At 40.9% G+C, this 27771-nt stretch overlaps 1 protein-coding gene across 1 annotated transcript in view; it reads right to left on the reverse strand.

Moving 5' to 3' along the window:
* Positions 1-27771, reverse strand: part of wwp2 (WW domain containing E3 ubiquitin protein ligase 2) — a 145248-nt gene that overhangs the window by 110303 nt on the left and 7174 nt on the right. The window contains exon 5 of the mRNA XM_077567937.1: positions 20554-20691. Coding sequence (XP_077424063.1) covers positions 20554-20691 — 138 coding nt within the window. The remainder of the gene's footprint in view (positions 1-20553; positions 20692-27771) is intronic.

Genomic DNA, 27771 nt, shown 5'->3' on the forward strand with positions numbered 1-27771 from the left:
AAAGTTGCGCACAAGTATTGATTGGAACCGGGACTAATGGTCAGTTTCTCTGATAACCATTTATATTTTAGTACTGAATGTTTACTAGCTTTGATAGTAACCCGGAACTCAATGGAAGTGCTGCGATAATCGATAGTGTAACAGTGCAGTACAACGCAGAATAATAGAGTGCATCACTTTGTTGTTTAGTCTCTCTCTCTCACACACACTCTCTCCACTCTCTCCCTCTCTGACCCCACCCCCCACCCAAATTTCTGACACCAAGTTAAATTTATCTGATGTTCCATTTTCATGTGATTTTCTAATCTATCTGTCCTTGAAAGGGCATGTAGCATGTCAGTAAACATTAAAAACTACATGCCTTACCATTGCTTAACATCAGGTAAGTCAAAAAGACACACATTTATAATGTTCAAGCAGTTGCTGCGCCCACCAAATTACTTTTGGCCCTGTGTTCATTCACCAGAATACACTGAACTCTGTGTGGCTTGTGCGCATATGTGTGCATGCCTGTATGCGTGTATAAAGGCATCTTACAAACTGCATGTTTGCTTCCAAACCACAAAGGAAAGTAAAATGTTAGTATAGCAACTGAAAATTTAATACTGTTGACTGAACACCAATGTGTCTGTGCTTGTATACTCTTAAAAGTCATAATAGTAGCAAATTTGATAGGAAGTAATATTTGTCAGAATAAGAGGTAGAAGTAAAATATTGTAAAAATTGATCTAATTAAGCTTCAAATTCAGCAAAAACAACCAGCCTACTAAAAAAAAATATTCCTGGACAGTGGCTGCAGATTTGCTTTTGGTAAAAAAAAAAAAGTTTTTTAATTTGAGTCAAAAGAAGCAGAAAACAGGTACAAGAAATATTTTTATTTAATTTAACCTTAATTTAACTAGGTTGGTCCCATTGAGATTAAATACCTATTTTTCAAAAGAGACCTGGCCAGGACAGGCACCAGCAAAAGAACACAAAGTACAGTACAGAGTGAGACAAATTAAAAAATTTACAAAGCACAACATTTTGGATTAAATGATCAATAAAATTGTTCACACTCAAGCTAAAAACATCGACATTGTATGGAAGCTGTTTTCATGTCTTTCAATTTACGTTTAAAAATATTTAAGGACACCAGTTCCTTGAGCTTTGAGCTTGAAGATTACAGGCTGAGGGTGCTGAGTACTGAAGAAGGTATATTAAAAATCCATACTTTTGCGTGTCCAATAAATCAAATTATGGGATAAGAAATGAACAGAGTTCCTGCGCAGGATGATTTATTCCGGAGATTTCCGTTACATCATTGAATCAAACTCCAACAGTTTCAGATCAATAATGCTACTCCTCTTTCGAAGAGCCCACACTTTATTACAATCAAATCGCAAGAACAGTGTCTCCAACACCGCCCCTCATGAATAAGTAAATGTGTTATATAATGGAAAAATACAGGTTGAAAAACAGAGTTCTCAGCACACAGATACAGCTGTATTCGTCTCTAGTCAAAATATACTTTCAAGGCACTTCTCAGTACTTTCTCCCATAACAAAATCTCACAAACTAGTTGAACTCAACAGCTCCTAATGTAACATAGTTATATGAGTGTGCGGTCTCTCTCACGAACAGAAATGTGTTTTCGCACAGAGAAGGAACTTCTAGACCAAACAATGGGTCCCACCTTAAGGTCAAATTATACTGAGTTCAAAACTACTTTACCTACTTCACATCTATAAAACATTTCCACATGGTTAATATAAAGAATTAAAATGTTAATAATGTATAACAATGGTTAATATATGAAATAAAGTATTAAAAATGTTGTAATATCTTTCAGTACCCAAAAGCCTTTTCCCCAATTTCTGTCCGGGCGCTTGGGTCAGAGAACAAATAGAGGTCCTGCGAACGCAATGAATACTGTCTGGTACTTCTCTGCCTAATAAAATCACAAAAGTAGAGGTGAAGCAGCCCAAAAAGCAGCAAAAAAAAAAAATCCTTATGTCATGGTTTATTGTGCCATTTTCAAATTAATTCTAATTCCAATGTGCCAGTACCCTAACGTGCAAGTATCCCAAAGTAGCCTGAGCTACGAGGGCCCTTTATAGTTGCTCGTAGCTCTAGTTTTTGTGTTATTTTTTGTTGGGTCTGATATTACAGATCCCCTTAGTTACCGACCGTGCACAAAGGAAAAACGAGGCAGAAGCTGTGCTTTGTTTGAATGCAACCGCGGCTGGGGAGAGAAGGGGAGACGTGAGACATTGACTCACGCTCGGCTCCGTCCGACTCCCTCTCCTCCCCCGGCCACAAGTCGCTTTTATTACAGTTAAGTTTCAGTTTCGTTTCATATAAACATGGTTAAGTTTCTGTTTTCATATGTCATGGAAAAACACAGAACAGTTTGAGCAAGTTGAGCCGCGCCTTAGGCGCCGCCTCTAAACGACAGTTGATAATATAAAAACATAAAAATATATACAGGATATTCTTTAAAATACACATAATGTTAAGACTACTGTTTTAAGCAACTTCACATTTTTACACATTCCGTTCTATCTTGAAACATTGTGATGATGTCATGTTATGTTGACTAGCATGAAACAAATGACTAGCATTGTGGCATCAAAGCCACCGACCGCACAAGATATGACTACTTTAGAAGATAATCGATCATATACAGTACGAGTTTCAACAATTTAAATGGAGGCAAGTGGTTCTTCTGCCATCCAGCGTCCCACAGGGGGCGTTCCCATGAAGGTTGTGACGTCAACTGCAAAAGAGCTATAAAATGTCTATATTAAATTTTTCTACATGTTGAGTACAGTTTATTTGTTTGTTTTTTAAATTGAAACTGCTTTTAACAATCACAGCATTGGGACATCAGACATCCATTCAAAGTTTCCATCTTTGCTTATTAACATTCACAACTATTGAAAAAAATCTAACAACAATTCTATATATGACAAACAAACAATAATTCGACATAAAAGACAAAACAGAAACCTAAACAAAGAAGATAAGGAGAAATAACCTAAGGCACGAAAGAGAAATAATTACAAATTCAATTGAGGTCAACTACATGTCCAGTTTTCTCACACATACTTTTCAAAATCCCCCCAAAATGTTGATGATACAGGGCAATTACAAAATAAACGCAAAACCGTTTAAGATTATTTTCCACAGAAGGTGCATTTAGCATCTATGTCAGTGAACTTAGAAAGTGAATTATTGAAAGGATACATTTTATGTAATATTTTAAATTGAAGCTCTCTTATTTTACTTGAAATGCAGAATTGAAAAGGTCATAACCGCATTCTATGCCAATTTATGCAATTTATTTCTGCGTTCCAGTAAAAAATATTCCCTGAGAAGAAATTTTATGATTGCAACACAGTGTATTTCTAACGTGCTTATAGCACAATGTTTGTTGTTTAAATAGACGAGTTTCTTGTGACAAAGTCATGAAGCTGCGAGCGCAAATCGTAAGCAGAAAGGCTGAGCCACCCGACCTCTTCCTTTGTGTTAGCTAAGCTAACAAAACAATGTCTTTGTCTTTGTGCTGTGCCGTGGGCTGTCAGAACAGAGTACATGCAGCGATTTTAAGTTTTATACAATTCTTGCTTTTAAACGCTCCTTTAAGAAAAAACAGCAAAAGTTATGTCGACAAGCTTTACGACGTGAGAACTGGACGGAGGAGGAAATTAAGAATGCTCGTCTTTCCGGTGTTAACTTCGTATCTGGTAATTGCTTGTTAAGTTCTACTCTGTTGTATATAAAAAAAAAACTGCATTATTTTTAAATTAGTGAAAGAAACATCTTTGTGAAAAATGTTTGAAAGCACGATTGAAGCAATTCATTTGTACAGTCAAACGTATTATTGTGGGAATTAAGTAGAATAAGTCTTCATGCACATGTGAAACAATCACAAACCTCCTCTTTGGTCTTCCTCTAGACCTTCTGCCTGGCATTTGAAAACTCAGCATCCTCTTGCCAATATACTCACTATCTTTCCTCTGGACATGTCCAAACCATCTCAGTCTGGCCTCTGAGTTTATCTCCAAAGCCTCTAGCATGTGCTGTCCTACTGACGTACTCATTCAAGATTCTATCCATCCTGGTCACTCCCAAATAGAACCTCAGCATCTTCATCTCTGCCACCTCCAGCTCTGCCTTCTGTCTTTTCCTTAGTGGCACTGTCTCCAGACCAAACAACATCACTGGTCTCACCCCAGTTGTATAAATATTTCCTTTCATTTTAGCTGAAACTCTTCTATCACACATCACACCTGACACTTTTCTCCACCAGCCTGCCTGCACACGCTTCATCACTTCTTTTCCACACTCTCCATTGCTCTGGACTGTTGAGCCTAAATACTTAAACTCCTCACACAGATTCTCCGTCTTGCTATGACTAACCTTCATTCCTTTCCTTTCCAGGGCAATCCTCCACGCCTCTAGCTTCTCCTCCACCTGTTCCCTGCTCTCACTACAGATCACAATGTCATTTGCAAACATCATAGTCCATGGAGATTCCTGTCTAACCTCATCTGTCATCCTGTCCATTACCATAGCAAACAAGAAGGGGGTCAGAGCTGATCCCTGATGTACTCCCACCTCCACTTTGAACTCCTACGTCACACCTACAGCACACCTCACCACTGTCTTACAGTCCTCATACATGTCCTGCACCACTTGAACATACTTCTCTGCTACTCCAGACTTCCTCATACAAAACCACAGTTCCTCTCTGGGCACCCTGTTGTAAGCTTTCTTCAGATCTACAAAGACACAACGCAGCTCCTTCTGACCTTCTCTGTACTTCTCTATCAACATCCTCAAAGCAAATACTGCATCTCTGGTACTCTTTTTTTTTTGGGCATGAAACCATACTGCTGCTCACAAATGTTCACCTCTGCCCACCACTACACTTTCCCATAGCTTCATTATGTGGCTCATTAGCTTTATTCCTTTGTAGTTGCCACAACTCTGCACGTCTCCCTTGCATGCCCCCCCACCCATAAATTCCTTTATGAAAGGCATCACTGGAACATGACTATCCAGACTTTGTTCCGTCAATATTTTCATTGCAGCTGCTACAAGTGGACAATCTCTCAAGGTACAACTATGGAAGCCAGAAAAATAAGAAACTTTGTCTAAAGGAAAATTTTAATTAAATTATTGTTCGTAGGTGTGATTGTGTGTGCTAGGTTGTTCTTCTGTGTAAGCAGTTGAGAAAATGGATGGATAGATGGATAGATGGACAGACATGAAATACAGTATATACACAGTACAGGCCAAAAGTTTGGACACACCTCATTCAATACATATGCATTATTTTCATGACTATGTACATTGTAAATTCTCACTGGAGGCATCAAAACTATAAGAACTAATGAACACGTGGAGTTATGTACTTAACCAAAAAAATTAAAATAATAAAATAAGTACATAAATAAATAGCCACCCTTTTCTCTGATTACTTTTTTGCAAATTCTTGGCATTCTCTTGATGAGCTTCAAAAGGTAGTCATCTGAAAGAGCTTTACAACAGTCTTTAAGGAGTTCTCAGAGGTAAGAATGTCAAGAGGATGCAAAAAAAGTAACCAGGAGCAAAGGATGGCCATTTTTAAAAATCTATAATATAAAACATGTTTTCAGTTATTTCACCTTTTTTTAAGTACATAACTCCACATCAGTTCAGACACAGTTTTGATCCCTTCAGTGAGAATCTACAAAGTAACCAGGCATTAGAATAAAGCAAATGCATTGAATAAGAAAGTGTGTCTAAACTTTTGTCCTGTGAATCCTGCAGTCATGGTCAGTTTTTTTTTATAAAATAATAAAATAACCTTATTAAATGTTTAGTCATACCCAAATCTACAATGCTGACATTAAAAATAATGGACTTGAACAAAAAGAACGATAATATTGTCATTCAGTCTTGAACAAAAGTTGTTGATTTAAGGAAAAAATCATGGTTGCAGAAGTATGTGAACCTCTCACTTAATCAGACACCTTTTGCATCCAAACACTTTCTCACTTCAGTCTTTCACATCTACTTTGGGGGAAATTTTGCCACTCTTCCTTGCAAAATGCAGTCAGTTGAGAGATTGGATGGCAGTCGAGCATAAACTGCCCGCTTCAGGTCCTGCCACAGTATTTTGAAAGAATTTAAGTCAGGATTATAACTGGGCACATCCAGAAAATTTATCTTGTTCTTCTTCAGCCATTCCTTGGTTGTTTTGATGGTATGCTTCGGATTAATGTCATATTGCATGATCCATCGTCTACCAGGCTGTAACTTCACAAAGGACAGCTTCAAGTTATGTTCCAGGATTTCACAATAGTCCTCTAAATTCATAATTCCCTGGACTATGTGGAGTTGTCTAGGTCCTGAGGATGAAAAGTCAGCCCAGAATTTAACATTCTCACCCCCATGTTTCACTCTCGGGTGAAGGTTATTTTGCTGGTATGCAGTGTTCACTTTTCACCAAACATGACTGTTTTAGTTGTGACCAAACAGTTCAATTTTGGACTCATCTGTCCACAGAAGGGACTTCCAAAAAGCTTCAGTGTTGTCCAGGTACTCGCTGGCAAAGTTGAGATGAGAAGCTTTGATCTTTTTTGTGAGCAGAGGCTTCTACCTAGCAAGCCTTCCATGAAAGCCTTGTCGATTGACTTTTTTTCTGATTGTTGAAGCATGCACATGTGTCCCTGATGCAGAAAAAGAGGCACAGGTATGCTTTCACCTGAATTATCATTTGTATTGTGGGTCTTGCTGATATTTTAGAAGGTCGTCCACTTCTAGGCTGGTTTGTAGTCATTTTCAGTGTTCTCTAGTTGCAGATGATCTGCTTCACAGTGGAATCATGAAGCTTAAAAAAAATTTAGATGACTTTATAGCTTTCCCCAGAAAGATGTGCTGTCACTAACCATGAGGTCCCCTGAGATTTCTCCTCTCAGCATGACTGACCTGTAAAGGTTCACCTGGGTAAGACTAAAGTAACGTGGTTTTGTCTCTGTTTCAGTCAGCGATGCACAATTTCTTTGCTAAACCTCTCATTTTATTGGTGCATTTCAGTGGTTAGTTTAGCTACCAATTTGTCCTACATGATCCTACTTGACAGCTTGTTTTAAGCAATGCAGCTCAGGGTTCACTTACTTTTGCATTTACATTAATTGACCAAAAACTCTTTAATTAAGTTTTGACTACACAATTGGTTAAAATAAAAAGAACAATGCATTGAATTAATAAACCTGCACCTGTTATTTCATGTAAAATGTACTGGTTCAGATTGAACAAAAAAATCAGGTTGAAACAATTGGAAAATCCAAATTGCTAGATAGCATGCCTAATGGCAGAGCACCTGGCCCAGATGTCCCCTGTCCGTGTCCCCGCCGCGCCGCCCCCTATTTATTTTTTGAATGCACCGCATACACTCACTAACATGCCTGGGAGGCGGGTGGATGCGTGGGGATATGCTTTCCCTCTGCTCCGGTTCACCTGCTCCCAATTTTAAAGCACCACACGCACACACACACACACACTTGTATATACACTGGGTGGGGTCACATTCAAGGTTTAGGGGTAGAGTTCGCCAGTCGGCGAGCTGGCAAACTCAGTAACAGGGTTAGCTTTCACTAAGAACGCTGGAGTGACGACCGGGGCCTTTCCCCGCTGGGCCTGGGGTTCGGGGGTTCGGGGGTTCCGCCCGTCCCCCGATGCCCCCATCTCCCTTTCTGCCCCTGGTGTTCCGTCCCGCCACGCGGCGGGAGGTGGGGTGGGCGCGGGAGCCCTCTCCGCTCCGCTGTCCCCTCTTTGGCACGATGCCTGGGTGCGGGGGATACCCGGGATCTGGGGGGCGGGGGGGAGCGGGGGCTGTGGACTAGTGGGGTGCATGGCGGGCCTGCAGTGGCCTATCCTGCTGCGTTGGGTTGGGGGCGCGGGCCGTGTTGGGGTGGGGGGCGCACCTGCTCCTGGGTTTGCTCTCCGGCCGATGGCCCCTGCAGGGTCCGGGGGTTGTCCTTTGGCGCTGCCGCGGCCTGGGGGGCCCTGAGCTGTTGCGCTTGCTCTGTCCTGGCAGGGGTCGACGGCTTCCCTCTTTGGTGGAGATTTTCATGCATGCCAGATCCACCACACCAGCATCTATCTAAACTCAGACACAATCTGCTTCTTCCTCAGGTCATTGAATCGGTGGAGGCTGGTGTCTGTGGATCTCACTCTGCTTCGTCTGTCCTTCCTTCCTTTCCTCAGTCCCTCCTTTGGTCTCTTGAGGTTTCCCTGATTTGTTGGAATTTAGATGTTTCTGGGGTTGGTGAAGGACTCTGGTTGGTGGCCCGGTGGGTGGTGTCTGGTCGGTGTTGGATTTCACTTTCCTTTCTTTTCTTTGGTCCTTCCTTGGGTCTCCTGACGGCCTCATGACTCTGGCTGGAAGTGTTCGGTTTAGGTAAACGGTATGGGATTTTTTAAATAGGTTTTAGGTGAACTAATGAATACACACTCACACGCATGCACACACGCACGCACATACACATGCTCACCCACATACAAAATTTAAATAAATAAATAAAAATTAAAATTAAAATTTGACAATCATTCATAGGGACCAAACAGGCTTTACTAAAAGGTAAATATTAGGAGGCTGTTTAACCTTATTAGCATGTCACAGCGGCATGATAAAAAAGCAGTTATATCGTTGGATGCAGAAAAAGCCTTCGACAAAGTTAACTGGTCCTTCCCTCTTTGCTGTTTTAAATAAATTTGGCTTTGGGAAGTCATTTATTTACTAGGTGGCAGTATTATATGATTCTCCTAAAGCTGCAGTTACCATTAATGGGATTACATCTCAGAGTTTTACAGAGAGGCACAAGACAGGGATGCCCATTGTCCCCTTTATTATTTGCGATATTTATTGAGCCGCTTGCATTAGCTCTACGCCAGGAAAGAAGGATTCAAGGAATTCACTCCGGGGTAACAGAACACAAAATTAATCTATATGTCGATGATATTTGACTGTATTTAGAAAAACCTGTTATCTTGTTAGGGGAAGTATTTAACTTAACTCTTTGACTGCCATGGACGTTAAAAGACGTCAAGTAAAAACCTACGGGGGACCGCCAATGACGTTAAAAGACGTCATCCAATTTTTTGTTTTGTTTTGTTTTTTTGAAACGGGTGGAGGAAAGCCTTGGCCAGCTGTGGTGAAAGTTTCAAGCAGATTTAGTTAGCCTAATGACTATTTTTGGCCCCTAGATGGCAGCAATGACTCTCTTTTGACAAGATTGGGTAGGCGTCAGTAGAAGACGTGAGGCAGAGCTAGAGGGGACAATGGCTGGGGAAGGGAAGAGAACATGGCGACCGGTTGCAAGCAGCTCACGCTCGAGCAGTTTTTTTCAAAGACGAAAAGCATCGACCAACGCTAAAGAGCACATTGATGACGACGATGATACATCGATGATGATGATGGTGACTCCGAGGTTGGAAGCATTGACGCGGCAGTAGAAGATGTGAGGCGTAGCTAGATGGCTGAAGAAGCAAACAATGGCGACCGGTTGCAAGCAGCTCACACTTGGGAATTTTTTTCAAAGACGAAAGACATCGACCAACGCTAAAGAGCACATTGATGACGACGATGATCATCATCGATGATGATGATGGTGACTCCGAGGTTGACGCCGAAGTTGGAAGCGCTGACACGGCGGCTATGACGACGTCATAAAGGTTCAAGGGCTAGCGATGCTAACACTGGAAAACGCGGAGCACAACCGAGCACGCGCAGGCAGACGTTCAATCGGACGACGAAGAGTGCCCCGAGTCCAATGCATATTCATCGGAGTAGTGGGTACAGTCTGCTACTTGCTATTTGCCGGAAAAAAAGGCCGTCAAGAAAGTGTAACATCTGCACGCGAAACGGACAATCGAAGTGAAACGTATCTGTTGTGCAAATCCTGCTCCGTCTCCTTGCACGTAGGGCAGTGTTACAAAAAGAAAAACTGTATTTGAAACATCCACATAATTGTAAATAGTACCACAGTTGCACACATTTGTAAATAGTTTGCGAAATTTTTTTTGTCAAATTGTTACACTGTTGAATGGAAATAAACGTATTTTGCAATCTAAAAACACTCTTTCATTGTTGGTGGTGGTGTATTACAGAAGTAAAGCACTATTTAGGTGTTTGTGGCATCATTCATGGACAAAAAGAAGTGTAGAATTCACTAGAGTGCATGAAATAACATCGTTTCACAAAAAGCTCTTTTTCTCCGCTTTTTGTTTCAAAACAGAGCATTTCGGTGAAACTAACCATTTTCTATTGTTGATTACTGAAGAACGGAATAAGGTAGAAACAAACTTTTTTGTTCTGATGAAAGATGAGAGTTCAATCTTTCATTTGGTAGTATGTGTGTTTCAATAGTCCAAACACAACAGTTTCTGTGGACCTTGAAAGATCAGTCAAAATGCTTAAATCGGCTGGCACTGGCGACATCCCGTTTCTGAAAACGTCTGGCAGTCAAAGAGTTAAAACTAAATTCTCACATTTATCAGATTATTCTAGTAACCTTGCTCCAAATATGCAAAATAAAAAACTTTTTTTTTTTTACATTATCAAATAAAAAATATGATAAAGAAACAAATTCCAACACTGCGGGGTATGCTCCAACCACCTGTTTTAGCTAAAGATATTACAAAGCTTTCTCCGACAACAAAAAACCTCTCAAAAATATATGTTATTTTCGTATACAGATAAAATGTATTTACCCATCTCGAGACAGACTTGTCTATAGCTCCGGAATTTGACTTTTGGATTCAAGTTTGTGAAAACATGTTTAAAATGACAAAACACACAAATTTACAACTTATCCAATGTAAAATTATTCATGAAACATATATTACCCAATACATGATGAAGAAAATGGGACTCTCAAACATTTGTCTCCAGTGTTTACAAAACACTGCAGACAACTTATTTTCATGCTTTATGGTTATGCACTCCGGTTATGTATTTCTGGACTGAAGTCTCTTCAGTATCTTGGACTGTAGGATACATATATCTCCAAACTTGTGTTTGCTAGGTCCCCTAACAACAACTGACTTACCACGTAAACAATTTCAATCTACACTTGTAGCCCTTACTATCGCTAAAAAAACAATTCTTGTTAACTGGAAAACTCTGAATATCAACCAAAGGTCAAACCTCCTCGTAAATCACATTTTAATGGACAAAATATCTGCCTCAAATTAAAACCAAATATCAAAATTTATACAAACATGGTCTACGTATATAGAATCTTTTCATCTAAATCTGGTCACTTAATTCTGCCTGTTAGCGAGACCCACCACATCGCGATAACTTATATTGCTGTTTCTGTATTTGGCAATTTGTAACTAACAGTTGTGTTTTTATACTCAGGAACCCAGTTGCTGCCAGCAGGATCAAGCAGACCACATCAAATGACACCTTACAGTCACCAAATCCTCAAGATTCACTTTCAATGGGCACTAAGGGTTAATATCTCGGCCATTCCCTGGGTCTCTTGGGTTATGCTGCGTTGGGTGCTCTCCCTGGTGTCTGGGGCAGCGGCGCGGTCTGTCGCTCCGTGCCCGGCGACGCGGTTCAGGGAGGTTGGGCCTCCGGGGTGCCCCGTGGTTCCCTCTCCTCTCCCCCTTGCCGCCTCTCCCCGCCCGTCCTTCTTGTTGTCTCCTCCCCTTGTCCCTCTCCCCTCCCCTGTCTGCCTTCCTCCCTTGGCCGGGGGCTTCATCCCTGGTCCGGGTCTCGGGGCTCCTGGGGCCGCACGGGCGGGTGTAGATGTTGTGCCTGCCCCGCTGCAGTGAGCCTCTTGGCACCTCGGGCGGGCCCCAATATCCAGGGGGGCGGGCCCCATCGCCCCACCGTCCGGTTGGGTGGGGTGTGGTGAGCAGGTGCGACTCCTGCTCCTGCCGGGTTGGGAGAGGCTCCGCTGGTCACTTCTCTTACCTCACTGCACTAGTTTTACACAATACATTTTGTTAATAGACACATAGGAAACATAACACACTTCGGGGGGTGGGGTAGGGTGGAGACACCGTCTTCACCCTCCAATTTTAATGCAATGGGGTGCCTGGTGGGCCTGCCGTGACCCGTTCTGCTGCGTTGGGCTTGGGGCGTGGGCTGTGTTGGGGTGGGGGGCGCTCCTGGCTCCTGGGTTTCCTTTCCGGCCGGTGGCCCCTGCGGGGCCCAGGGGTTGTGCCTTGGCGCTGCCGCGGCCTGGGGGGCCCTGGGGGGTTGTGCTTGCTCCGTCCTGGCCAGGGTCGACGACTCCCCTCTTTGGTGGAGGTTTTCATGCCAGATCCACCAAACCAGCATCTACCGAAATTCAAACACAATCTGCTTCTTCCACTGGTCGTTGAATCGGCTGAAGCTGATGTCTGTGGATCTCACTCTGCTTCATCTATCCTTCCTTCCTTTCCTCAGTATTTCCTTTGGTCTCTTGAGGTCTCCCTAATTTGTTGGAATTTAGATGTTTCTGGGCTTGGTAAAAGATTCCGGTTGGTAACCCAGTGGGTGGTAAATGATGTCTGGTCGGTGATGGATTTCCCTTTTCTTTCTTTGATCCTTCCTCGGGTCTCCTGACAACTTCACGACTCTCGCTGGATTCTGAAGTTTTTGGTTTAGGTGAACGGTATGGGATTTTTTAATAGGTTTTAGGTGAATTAATGAGCACACACAAACAAAAGAAAGAAAAAGAGGGAAAAAAATTTAAAAAAGAGAGAGCAATAATGATGACATGTCGAATTGGTAAGATTACCAAATGAACAATAATGAGCTCTCTGAAAAAAAAAAAGTAAAGTCCAAACTGCTCAAGAGGTTCACAAACTTTTGAGCAGCACTGTATATGTGTACATCAAATTCAAATACTTGTTTTGGTGCATAGATTTCTAAAACACACACAAACACAGATATATATACCTAAAAATAAATGAAAATGGACACACAGGTGCTACACTAAAAAAAATTCACAAAGGGCAAGAAACAATTACCAGGTACTGATGTAGACCATTCTCGGGAGTTATCCTGTGTTTGCATCCATATCATAGGGCAATTAAAAAGTACAGAATTTTGCAAACTGTCATTCCTGTCATTTGTAGATCTTCTTGATGACATTGTTACAACATGTGCTGCTCTGGTTAATTTATTGCCAAGTGTTGTTCCCAAAAATATGTGAAAATAAAACATTAGAATTCAAAGCTGTCAATACTTTTATTGAAGTACAGATACTTCTCATGTATGTACAATCAGAATTCAGTTTAACTTATTCTGTATGTGATTCATCACTGGTTTTAAGAAAATCACAGTATGCAACATTTGCTTTACTCTCATTATGTATAACCCATTTTAAAGCAGATACATTTAGCTGGGTGTCGTCATATTTTATAACAGACTTTACGAATGGCTGACTGTGACTATGCTGAATCACCTGAAAATGTACATGTGTTATGGAAAAGCGATGTTGTAATTCTTTCAACTATGTGCTTCTGCCACGCTCAACAGTTAGCTTGCTCCCAAGTTGCCTGTTCCAAGAGCTGAAGTGATGCTGGCATGTAGATTTTGCCCAGAGATGAAAAAGTCTGATCAACTTTGGATGAGAGTTCCCCAGGTGTGAGATCACATGCTGATGTTTCATACAAGGCAGTAATTGGCTCAGGTAGACAGTCCTCGCACTCTGAAGCAGTGTAGTCGAGTCGTCACATGAGTAAATGCTTGTGAAAATGGCAGCTCTTAAGCCAGCAAATAAATCGGCTATTCCTAAAAATGTAATGGAATATGTATGAATAGATGTACTTGTTATTCATATTTGGTACATTAGGATATTGCTTTGGTGTACTAATGCTGTAATCTATTTTTAGCTAATTCATACTTAAATATTTGTGACTTACCCTGAGTCATTTCAATGCCGTTTGTGGATGTCTTTGTTGTTGATGGTTTGTCACTTCGAACTTTTTTTAAGTTGAAGGCTGCCACTTTTGCATGCTTCAACTTTTTTTTCTGGACATGTCATTCCAAGCACATGTTTGTGAAGTAGATGCTGAAGTGGTGAGTCCCAGCCTCATTCCCATGTCCACCTTAAACATGATCGCTGCAGCATGACTACATGAGCGAAGGCTGGGGGGAAAAACAATTCATAAATTGAACTGAATTGTGACAGAATCAACATTTTACAGGTAGACATCATTTGCAATTTTGGTGAGACATTGGTGTTCATGTGTAGAATAAACATTTATCTATCTTTCAATATTAACTATCTACATGTAAACTTTTAAAGATTGTAGCTGTTAAGTAAAATCCTATTCATATCATTCATCACACACAAATGCTAGGTATATCTACTGCATGGTTATCTGCTAAATAATCCTTTCAGAATTTTTTGCTAGGCAGTTTAAGTGGCCAAGCAATAATTGAATTTGATAGTTCATAGACAAATTGAAACATCAATGTACTTACCCTGCCATGCATGTGCAGTTAGCTGTCAGTATGGAGACACTCTTCTTATTCACACAAACCCATGCCTGATAACGCTGAGATTTTGACGCTGAGACTGGCGGGCAGCGAAAAAGGTAGGTAGCTGAACTCTGTATTTAAGTGTTAATTTATTTAAATAAGCTTCCTTATCTAGATTTCCAATGTTTTGAAGATAGCGATTGCCCTGCCGTGATACATGAACGGCCATTCTGAACGGAGTAGACAGGCGCTTCTGCCTCCGCGCTGCGTGCGCATCCCCATGACGTCATATTGTTTGCAAACATTGAAACCCGTCTATAAAGACCATTGTATTAAGAAAAAGAGCCTCCTTGGCCAATCATAGCTGTTTGTTGTTTAAATAAAGTTCATTGGAAAAAAAGAGCTTCCTTAGCCAATCATAGCCAGCAACAAGTCTCAGCAAACACGCAGAGCATGCTACCTTCAGTCGTCGGCAAACGTACGTTGGCAATTGACCCGATGAGTGATGATTACACGGTCAAACAAAAACCCACGTCCACTGTTTATTAGTCTTTTTTTTGTGTTGGGGGGGGGGGGGTGTTCTCGCCATTCATCATTCATCAGAAAAATGAGGGTCCGTCCGCGGACAGTCCATCACTCCCGACTGCCCGCCTCTGTGTATAAGTTTAGTCCGGGCAAGTAGTGGTGACGTAAATCCCCCGGCTTGTTCTACACATAGCAACTGTCCCCCGCATGTGGTACGCTGGAACGGTAACATGCAAATTCAATCTATGTGATTCAAATTCAGTTTTTCAAGTTAAGCGATTCAAATTAAAATCTCAATTGTTTACATTCAGTTTCTGGTGGCACATATATTTCAGCAACAGTTATTTTCTTTCTTTTTTTTTCTTTTTCTTTTTTTTTTAAAAGCCTCCTTAGCCAATCATAGCCAGCAACAACTCCCAGCAGACACGCGCTTGCTTCCTTCATTCCTCAGCAAAAGTACATTGGCAATTGACCCGGTGAGTGATGATTACACCAACGGACAAAAACCCACATCCGCTGTTTATTAGTCTGTCTTCTTATTGTTTTTTTTTGTTGTTTTCTTTTTAATGCATCACACGACTCACAGGAAGGAACAATGGAGGTTGTTGCTCATGTCGGCATTTTCGTCTGACGCTGTTTTTCTGTTTTTTGTCAGCTACGGTCAACATAAGCTGTTTCTGTGTATAAATAAGGTGAGATAACCAACCAGTTTCTGCTCCCAACTTACTTGAGAGACATTACAGATGTGGGCATCTGTCAATGTTTTCTTTTCGTCATTTGTCTGTCCGTGACGTGTTTATTGATGAACAAAAACCCACTTCCGGTAATGCTGAGTTTCTCATCAATCGTTAATCGTCAACAAAATGGGCATCCGTCATTGACAGCTAGACAGACCTTCGGTGAATATTGACGGAATGCCCACCCCTATGGAGCCACAACGCTGTCAATAAGATTGGTATTGAAAAAAAATTGTCATTGTGGAAAAAGCTGCATTGACTTTGAAACAAGTATTGGCATTGTAAAACAAGTATTGGCATTGTAAAAGGTTGTATTGAAAAATAAAATACAAGACGTAAAAAAATTAAAAAAAAAACACTATTTTCTTTAAGCATATTTTTTCTTCCCCTCTGTGAGTCATCACCTTATCGTGGTGGAGGGGTTTGCGTGTCCCAATGAGCCTGGGAGCTATGTTGTCCGGGGCTTCATGCCCCTGGAAGGGCCACCCATGGCAAACAGGTCCTAGGTGAGGGACCAGACAAAGCATGGCTCAAACGACCCCAATGATGAACACAAACTTTGGATCCTCGTTTCCCTTGCCTGGACACGGGTCACAGGGGCCCCCCTCTGGAGCTAGGCTTGGAGGTGGGGCTCGAAGGCGAGCGTCTGGTAGCCGGGCCTATACCCATGGGCCCCGGCCGGGCACAGCCCGAAAAGGCAACGTGGGTCCCCCTTCCCATGGGCTCACCACCGGTGGAAGGGGCCAAAGGGGTCGGGTGCGCAGTGAGTTGGGTGGCAGCCAAAGGCGGGGGCCTTGGCGGTCCGACCCCCGGCTACTGAAGCTAGCTCTGGGGACATGGAATGTCACCTCTCTGACAGGGAAGGAGCTTGAGCTGGTGTGTGAGGCTGAGAAGTTCCGACTAGATATAGTCGGACTCGCCTCCACACACGGCTTGGGTTCTGGTACCAATCCTCTCGAGAGGGGCTGGACCCTCTTCCACTCTGGAGTTGCCCACGGTGAGAGGCGCAGGGTAGGTGTACGTTGGGGTTTACCCCGGTGAATGAGAGGGTAGCCTCCTTCCGCCTTCGGGTGGGGGGACGGGTCATGACTGTTGTTTGTGCTTATGCACCGAACAGCAGCTCAAAGTACCCACCCTTCCAACGCCTGGGGACTCCCTCGTTCAGCTGGGGGACTTCAACGCTCACGTGGGTAATGACAGTGAGACCTGGAGGGGCGTGATTGGGAGGAATGGCCCCCCCGATCGAAACCCGAGCGGTGCTTTGTTATTGGACTTCTGTGCTCGCCACGGACTGACCATAACGAACACCATGTTCAAGCACAAGAGTGTCCATATGTGCACTTGACACCAGGACACCCTAGGCCGCAGTTCGATGATCGACTTTGTAGTCGTGTCATCGGATTTTGCGGCCGTATGTGCTGGACACTCGGGTTAAGAGAGGGGCGGAGCTGTCAACTGATCACCACCTGGTGGTGTGTTGGCTCCGATGGCGGGGTAAGATGCCGGTCCGACCAGGCAGGCCCAAACGTATTGTGAGGGTCTGCTGGGAACGTCTGTCAGAATCCCCTGTCAGAAAGAATTTTAACACCCATCTCCGGCAGAGCTTCTCCATAGTCCCGGGGGAGGCGGGGGACATTGAGTCCGAGTAGACCATGTTCCGCGCTTCCATTGTTGAGGCGGCCGATCGGAGCTGTGGCCGTAAGGTGGTTGGTGCCTGTCGTGGCGGCAATCCTACCAGCGGTAAGGGTTGCCGTCAAGCTGAAGAAGAAGTCCTATTGGGCCTTTTTGGCCTGTGGGACTCCGGAGGCTGCTGACAAGTACCGGCTGGCCAAGCGGAATGCGGCTTCGGCGGTCGCTGAGGCAAAAACTGGGACATGGGAGGAGTTCGGTGAGGCCATGGAAAACAACTTCCGGACAGCTTCGAGGAATTTCTGGTCCACCATCCGGCGTCTCAGGAGAGGAAAGCAGTGCGCCGTTAACACTGTGTATAGTGGAGATGGGGTGCTGTTGACCTCGACTCGGGACGTCGTGAATCGGTGGGGAGAGTACTTCGAAGACCTCCTCAATTCCACCGACACGCATTCCTTTGAGGAAGCAGGGTCTGGGGACTCTGAGTTGGGCTCCCCTATCTCTGGGGTCGAAGTCGCCGAGGTGGTTGGAAAGCTTCTCGGTGGCAGGGCCTCGGGGGTGGATGAGATCCGCCCGGAGTTCCTAAAGGCTCTGGATGTTGTGGGGCTGTTGTGGTTGACACGTCTCTGCAGCATCGCGTGGACATCGGGGACAGTGCCTCTGGAATGGCAGGCCGGGGTAGTGGTTCCCCTTTTTAAGAAGGGGGACCGGAGGGTGTGTTCCAACTTTAGAGGGATCACACTCCTCAGCCTCCCAGGTAAGGTTTATTCAGGGGTGCTGGAGAGGAGGGTCCGTCGGGAGGTCGAAACTCGGATTCAGGAGGAGCAGTGTGGTTTTCGTCCCGGCCGTGGAACAGTGGACCGGCTCTACACCCTCAGCAGGGTCCTCGAGGGTTCGTGGGAGTTCGCCCATCCAGTCCACATGTGCTTTGTGGACTTGGAGAAGGCGTTTGACCGTGTCCCTCGGGGAGTCCTGTGGGGGATGCTTCGGGAGTATGGGTTACCGAGCCCCCTGATACGGGCTATTCGGTCCCTGTACGACTGATGTCAGAGTTTGGTCCGCATTGCCGGCAGTAAGTCGAATTTGTTTCCTGTGAGGGTTGGACTCCGCCAAGGTTGCCCTTTGTCACCGATTCTGTTCATAACTTTTATGGACAGAATTTCTAGGCGTAGCCGAGGCGTTGAGGGGGTCCGGTTTGGTGGCCTCAGCATTGCCTCTCTGCTTTTTGCAGATGATGTGGTGCTGCTGGCTTCTTCAAGCCGTGATCTCCAGCTCTCACTGGAGCGGTTCGCAGCCGAGTGTGAAGCGGTTGGGATGAGCCGAAAGGCAAAGCTCTCGATTTACCGGTCGATCTACGTCCCTACCCTCACCTATGGTCACGAGCTGTGGGTCATGACCGAAAGAACAAGATCCCGGATTCAAGCGGCCGAAATGAGTTTCCTCCGCAGGGTAGCCGGGCTCTCCCTTAGAGATAGGGTGAGAAGCTCGGTCATCCGGGAGGGACTCAGCGTCGAGCCGCTACTCCTCCACGTTGAGAGGAACCAGTTGAGGTGGCTCGGGCATCTGGTCTGGATGCCTCCTGGACGCCTCCCTGGGGAGGTGTTCCGGGCATGTCCTACCGACGGGAGGCCCCGGGGACGACCCAGGACATGCTGGAGAGACTATGTCTCTCGGCTGTCCTGGGAACGCCTTGGGGTCCCGTCGGAGGAGCTGGCTGAAGTCTGCTGGGGAGAGGGAAGTCTGGGTTTCCCTGCTAAAGCTGCTGCCCCCGCAACCCGACCCCGGATAAGCGGAAGAAGACGGACGGACGGACGGACGGATATTTTTTCTTGTATTATGTCTTTTTCAATGCCAATCTGCAGATTTTGTTTACACTCTTTTTTTCGGGTGTCACAGGTTTTCAGTTTCAACTCTGGTTTTGAGTTTCACTTCTCTTTTTTTCAGTTTCAACTTATTGGCAGTGCTAACGTGGGGGGCGGGGTTGTGGTTGGGGGCGGGGCTTTGAGCGAGAGAACGCCTTCCAACTTTTCAGGAGAGGAGAGAGGAGAGCTAAAGGCAATACCTGAATTCCCTCTGGCAGATAATCAGAAACTCATGGATACAAGTTAACCAGGAACTTCTAAACCACCTGTAAGCCACACGATTATATGAGGTTATATATTATGTTACTTGCCACAGGTTAATATGTTAGATGTGGCATTAAAACCACCATGTTTGAAATTACTTTATTCATCATGTCATGGTAAATTAGCTAACGTGCTAACTGGTTTACTACAGAAACATTAACACTAACGCCACAAGGTTATACGTAGAAAAACACAGATTTACAGGTGGAGTTCCTAACTTCCTGGTAAACTTGTATCCATGAGTATTGCCTTTAGCCAACAACGCTCTCCTCTCTCCTCTCCTAAAAAGCTGGAAGGTGTTCTCACACTCAAAGCCCCGCCACCAACCACAACCCCGCCCCCACGTTAGAACAATGGCAATAAGTTGAAACTGAAAAAAGAGAAGTGAAACTGAATACCAGATAGTTGAAACTGAAAACTTGTGACACTCGAAAAAAAGTGTAAAAAAAATAAGCAGACTGGCATAGAAAAAGACATCAAAATACAAAAAAATATGCTTAAAGAAAATAGTGTTTTTTTAATGTCTGTATTTTATTTTTCAATACAACCTTTTACAATGCCAATACTTGTTTTACAATGCCAATGCAGCTTTTTCCACAATGACATTTTTTTTCAATACCAAATATTATTGTCAGTGTTGTGGCGCCATACACCTCTGCTAATACGTTTAATCTTAACCCATTATTTTCAGCACACATGCAAACACAGACACAGAAAAAATGACAAAATGTCCCCTACCCCTGCATGTTGGTGTATATTTGATGTTTTAGCATTAAGACTTGCCATGTATCCTGTAAGTACAATACCAAAGAAGGTGCGTGTTAGTAGTATTAGAAGTAATAGAGGCAGAATGCCTTCTGTGTGAAATTGGCTGCTCCAAGAGTATTAACACCTGAGAATCACTGCTTATGGTGCTTTTTCACTTCAATTGAAGCCACTTTCTGAGGCCACATACTCATTCAGATGAGTATGTAAAAATAATTACATTATATCTCACCCCATGAAAATGGGTACCTGTACTGTATGTGCTTGTGAGCGCTTGTACTGTATGTATTGAAAGGGCGGGACTCACTGTCTGCTGCTGTGCTACAATTGGGCAGTGAGCTTAGATCAACAACCATGCCGTCCAGACAGACGTTGAGCTCGCCTCCAACTACAATTGAGCCTTTGTTTTCAGTCTGTAGCACCAGGCTTAGTTGGACATTCTCCACTAGATAGAGGAAAGACAGTAACAAACAGACAAGTGGTTATGACAGGCGCAAAAGCGTTTGTAACGAAAAGAAATTTGTGCAGTATGGGGAAATGGAAGGTCAAAAGTGATCATCACAAAGCAAATCACAGTATTACAGAGGTGTCAGGTGATTACAAAATTTTAATCGTAATTAATCGTATGACTTCAATAAATAACTGACGATTAATCGCAAATTTATTGCACATTTTATATTTAAATTTATACCTAAATTTACAATAAAATGTGACCGGCTCTGGCGGCTGGCTCTCTGCCGAGCAATGTGAAACGCCTATAAAAAAAAACAAGTTAAGCCTCATAGCGTTCCTAAAGAAACAACATGCGACCGGGAGAGTCATACCTAATTCACATCGACTGCGGAACCGACGCGGTGCGTTTTCCGTACAATACACACCGCGTGCGTTGCGTGAGCTGTCCATGTCCGGAAATATGCACCCGCCAGACCACAAGATCACGGGGGTTCACGCTGGAGAGTTGAGTTCACGCGATAACAACTGTGTATATAGAGTCCTATTGGTAAACAATAGCCACACTTGCATGTTGTCACATTGATATGCTTTTGGGCATTATTTCTGGGACTTCTACCATGGCTCTTCTACAATGGGTAAGTATGTTTTGTGTTGTGTTATTTCCTCATGTTTAATCTATTCTGAGCTCGTTTTTGGCTTAACGTTCGAGGTGTTCCTGTTACACGAGGAACTCAGGGTTATTCCGTGACACGTTGCTAGCTTAAGTCGGCTGATAAACATGTTGGCTAACGACGCACTTGTGCTAATAATTGCATATTTTCATACATTTTTACTACAATTTTAACTTTTGTGCTGTTGGGAAATAAAAATGGAGACCTCTAGGAGGCTATTTTTGGAGAAATCTCAAAATTGACATTATCAACCTAATGCTCTATTTGCTGAATTACGGGACCATTTTGCCGGTGCGGGTCACAAACGTACAATAATTTTCCCCCTAATTTTTCACACTGTTGTTAACATAAAAGTGGGGAAAAAATTTACCTAAGAAAAATATGGTTGCATTTTAGTCATTGATACAATAATTTCATACAAAAATCATAAAATTGTTTTAAAATGAAAAATATGAACTGTAGTTAAAAAAAAAAAAAAGTGTGACATTGATTTGTGTTGGTAATTTTTCTGTCATTACATGGCATAATTGCATTTGTAAGACAATGGTGACAGCTCAGTGCATTTTTATTTTCATATTAAGAGCTGACTAATTTTTAACATAAAGTAACTTGGAAAATTCTGCACATTTTTTAAAACCGTAAAATACAATTTGACCCCAGTCCCCACAAATATATGCATTGTTATTTAATTTATTACTGCTAAATTGTGTTACAGTGACTCCTTTGCACATCGTTGAATGCTTTTATTTTGTTTAGTTCAATACGGATGTGAATTGTAATAAGACGCAACTTAACTGCAAAAGAACCATAAAAGATTGATGGGTTCTTTTCATATTAAGACCTATCTAATTTTTAACATGAAGTAACTAGCAAACTTCTGCACATTTTTTAAATTGTGAAATACAACTTGACACCAGTCCCCACAAAAATATGCATTATTTACGTAATTTATTACTGCTAAATTGTGTTATAGTGACTCCTTTTCAGTTTTCAGATGCGCATTGTAAAGTGATGCCGCTTTACTGCAAGCGAACCAGAAAGAACATATCGATGTGTTACACTTTAACACTTACAAGCTATTTTCTGGAGTTGCTGAATAAAGTATGCCTCACATCTAAAGATCAAGTGATCAGTTGAGAGTGCCCATGGACACCTCTTGGAGAGCTGTAGCAACCTAGCTCAGTGCTAACGGCTAACTAACTAAGTGCGTTCTTTCAAAGCAGTGAACCGGTGGAAGTGCTATACAGTCCAAATGGCTCCTCCACTCTAATATTCTGCCCCTTAAACATTGCGTATTTTATCTCCAGTTCAGTACAGTGCATTTATATTAGGTAATTTTCACGTGGACGTTTATGCTGCATTGCGACTGGAATTTCCTTAGTAGAGGCTTTCCAAATAAGGGGCGGCGGTTAATAGAGCGTAAAAAAAAAATTGTGCCGTGAAAGGAACTTAAAATTAACGCAATATTAATGCGTTCATTTTTACACCCCTAATTGCAGGTCTCAAATGATGTCTTGTAGCTTATTTGATTGTCATTAGTAAACTACAATTATTGCAATTTATCACGTACAGTATGTGTGCAGTTCGGAGCAGCAAATAGGTTTTAAATTCAATCAGCACTCATTCAATAAAACGTATTACCTAATTTCTTCTGTAAAGTTATACAGTACAATAAAATATCTTAGAAATTTAATGCAGGTGACAGTAGCTGGGTTTCTATCCAACTGTTTCAAAAAATTTTAAGAGAATTTACTGAGAATGCACAAAATGGACATGCAACATATGTCCGTTTCCTTTTTTTTTTTTTTTTCCCCAGAGCTCAGTATTGTTCATTCGATTTGACATCATCATTGCTTTCCTTTTAAAAAAAAAATAAATAAAATAAAATTTAAAAAATGTTTTTTTTTTCTCTTTTTTTTTTTTTTAATATATATACATATATATATATATACATATACACACATATATATATACATATATATATATATATATTATTTTTTTTTTTTTTTGTATGTGGGTGAGCATGTGCATGTGCGTGCGTGTGTGTATTCATCAGTTCACCTAAAGCCCATTAAAAAAAAATCCCATACTAATAATATAATATAATAATAAATTGCCAAATGCAGAAACATCAATGTAAGTTATCACGATGTAGTGGCTCTCGCTAACAGACAGAATTAAGTAACCAGAATTAGGTTAAAAAATTCTATATACGTAGACCATGTTTCTATAAATTTTGATATTTGGTTTTTATTTGAGGCAGATATTTTTTCCATTAAAATGTGATTCATGAGGAGGTTAGACCATTGGTCGATATTCAGAGTTTGTTTATTTTTCCAGTTAACAAGAATTGTTTTTTTAGCGATAGTAAGGGCTACAAGTGTAGATTGAAATTGTTTATGTGGTAAGTCAGTTGTTGTTAGGTCACCTAGCAAACACAAGTTTGGAGATAAAGGTATCCTACAGTCCAAAATAGCGGAAAGTTTTTCTAAGACTTTAGTCCAGAAATACATAACCGGAGTACATAACCATAAAGCATGAACTTAAGTGTCTGTAGTGTTTTGTAAACATTGGAGACAAATGTCGGAGTCTGAGAGTCCCATTTTCTTCATCATATATTGAGTAATGTATGTTCTGTGAATAATTTTATATTGGATAAGTTGTAAATTTGTGTGTTTTGTCATTTTAAATGCGTTTTCACAAACTTGAATCCAAAAGTCAGATTCCGGTGCTATAGACAAGTCTGTCTCCCATTTCGAGATGGGTAAAGACATTTTATCAGTATATGAAAGTAACTTATATATTTTTGAAAGTTTTTTTGTTGTTGTCGGAGAAAGATTGTTAATATCTTTAGCTAAAACAGGCGGTTGGAGCGTACCCCGAAGTGTTGGAATTTTTTTCTTTATCATATTTTTAACTTGTAGATAATGTAAAAAAATTCTGTTTTTTTATATTGTATTTTTGGAGCAAGGATGTATATGATATAAACATATTATCTGAGAAGAGATGGTGGAGATGTGTAATTCCTTTCTGCTCCCACACACCTAAATAAAACGGTTGGTTGTTAAGTTGAAAGTCGGGGTTATGCCCTAGGGGAGAAAGCCCACAGGGCTCCACTTGGGCTTTTGTAATTTCTAGTGCCTTCCACCAGGCAGTCAGGGTGGCGGAAATCATTGGGTTTTTAAAACAATTATGTCGCTTAATCGATGTTGTAATAAAGAGTAAATCTAGAAGTCTGAGGTTATTACAATCCTTCTGTTCTAGTTCCAGCCAACAGTTAGTATCTCTGTTGGGTTGTGCCCATAGAACGATATATTGTAGATGGTTAGCTATATAGTAGTACATAAAATTTGGTGCCTCTAGACCACCTTTGGATTTACTTTTCTGAAGAGTAGATAGACTAATCTTTGCTTTTTTTTTATTCCAGTAAAATTTTGGAACGGCTGAGTCCAACAACTGGAACCATTTAGCCGTAGGTTTAAATGGGATCATTGAGAAAAAATAGTTTATTTTGGGTAAAACTTTCATTTTAATGGTGGCTATTCGTCCTATTAGAGAAATAGGAAGATTATTCCAGCGCTCCAAGTCACTATAAATGTTATCCAGAAGTGGAGAAAAGTTTAAATGAATTAAATCAGTTAATTTAGGTGAGATTTTTATGCCTAAGTATTTTAAATTAACTATAGGAAATGAGTAGTGTGGGTCCTGGCTTGCAGGGTTCCATGAATTTTCTGTAATAGGTAGAAGTGTTGATTTTGTCCAGTTAATAGAATAATCTGATAAATGTGAGAATTTAGTTATTAAGTTAAATACTTCCCCTAGCGAAGTAGCCGGCTTTTCTAAATAAAGTAAGATGTCATCGGCATATAGATTAATTTTATGTTCTGTTACCCCAGAGTGAATTCCTTGAATCCTTCTTTCCTGGCGTATGGCTAATGCAAGTGGCTCAATAAATATTGCAAATAATAAAGAGGATAGTGGGCATCCCTGTCTTGTGCCTCTCTGTAAAGTAAAGCTCTGAGATATAATCCCATTAGTAGTAACTGTAGCTTTAGGAGAATCATATAATACTGATACCCAGTGGATAAATGATTTCCCAAAGCCAAATTTATTTAAAACAGCAAAGAGGAAGGACCAGTTAACTTTGTCGAAAGCTTTTTCTGCATCCAATGATATAATAACTGCCTTTTTATCATGCCGCTGTGACATGCTAATAAGGTTAAAGAGTCTCCTAATATTATTAGTAGAGTGCCGATCTTTAATAAAGCCTGTTTGGTCGCTATGAATGATTGTCGAGATTACTGTTTCTAGTCTAGATGTGAAAGCCTTAGTGATAATTTTAATATCAGTGTTAATTAGTGAAATCGGACGGTAACTTGATGGAAGGGTGGGGTCTTTTTCTGGCTTTAATAAAAGTTTAATTGCTGCTGTATTCATGTGTGGGCGTATGTAACCCTTAGTTTTAATTGCTGTTACTACTCTTAAGAATAGTGGAGCAAGCATTAACCAGAAGTGCTTAAAAAATATAGCCGGATAACCATCCGGGCCAGTTGCTTTGCCATTAGGCATACTATCTAGAGCACTGTACAACTCGTTTATAGTAAGTGGCGCATCTAACATGTCTTTATATTCAGTAGTTAACTGAGGTATATTTAAGCTACTGAAGAATGCCTCAATATGCTCAGGGTTAGGCTTGTTAGTTTCTAAGTATAGGTTACGATAATAGTTATAAAAAATGTGATTAATTTCTTCTGGTGATTGTGTGCATTCACCAGTTGTCCCTTTAATAGCCGTTATAAGAGACTTTTCCCGATTGCGTTGCAGTTGGTTTGCAAGAAATTTACCTGATTTGTTATTATATTCAAAGTTGTTATATCTCAATTGTTGTATTATAAATTCTGTCTTTTTAGTTAGCATATCGTCTAACTGTATTTTTGTATTTTGTAAGTCAGTCCATATTTGGTTATTTGGGTTTATTGCGTACTCATCCGTCAGTTGTTTAATTTTATCTTCCAAGTCTTTTTCTGATTTTTGATCCTGTTTCTTTTTATAAGATGAATATGATATAATTTTGTCCGTTTCCATCAGGTCTTCTTTTGAGAATATCGAGAGGGATGTGCCGCAGTAGATGGTGGTATACACCATCAAGACATGCTCCACCAGTAATTTAAAGGTGCCATGTGCAGTTCAAAAAGGTAATCCTAAAGCTTTTTATACATCATGCATGCTCCACCAATGCCCAGATGAGTACAAGGAGCCCTGACTTTTTTACTGGAACAGCGCCTATTAGCTTTTATCTTCCCTTCAGGGACGAACACTCAACAGTTTCTAGACAAAGGGGAGGAGTGGAATTAAATGTCCTCCGGGTCGAGCATGACGTGACCCTTCACCACTCCACTCCTCCCCTTTGTCTAGAAACTGTTGAGTGTTCATCCCTGAAGGGAAGATAAAAGCTAATAGGCGCTGTTCCAGTAAAAAAGTCAGGGCTCCTTGTACTCAAGGGTCACGTCATGCTCGACCCGGAGGAGATTTAATGTTCGCATATGACAAAATTGGGATGGAAACTGGATAAAAAAGAGCCAGCTTTGAGCACAGTCTGCTACAAGACACAAACGTGATCATGGATAGATGAGCTTCCGTGACTAAGAAGAACTTTGGTCACAATTTTGTCGATTTTATCATTTTAAAGGGAATTAAGTGCAGAATTTGAATATATGAATATATCAATTTGGATTTTTATGGCACATGAGGACCCTTTTGCCAGAGCTGGTCACATATATATATATATATATACATATATATATATATATATATACATATATATATATATATATATATATACATATATATATATATATATATATATATATATATATATATACATATATATATATATATATACATATATATATATATATATATATATACATATATATATATATATATATATACATATATATATATATATATATATATATACATATATATATATATATATATATATATACATATATATATATATATATATATACATATATATATATATATATACATATATATATATATATATATACATACATATATATATATATATATATATACATATATATGTATATATACATATATATATATATACATATATATATATATACATATATATATACATACATATATATATATATATATATATATACATATATATATACATACATATATATATACATATATATATACATACATATATATATACATATATATATACATATATATATACATACATATATATATACATATATATATATATATATACACATATATATATATACACATATATATATATATACACATATATATATATACACATATATATATATATATATATATATATAGTGTGAAATTGA

Source organism: Vanacampus margaritifer, chromosome 6, assembly GCF_051991255.1.
Source record: "Vanacampus margaritifer isolate UIUO_Vmar chromosome 6, RoL_Vmar_1.0, whole genome shotgun sequence".
NCBI lineage: Eukaryota > Metazoa > Chordata > Actinopteri > Syngnathiformes > Syngnathidae > Vanacampus > Vanacampus margaritifer.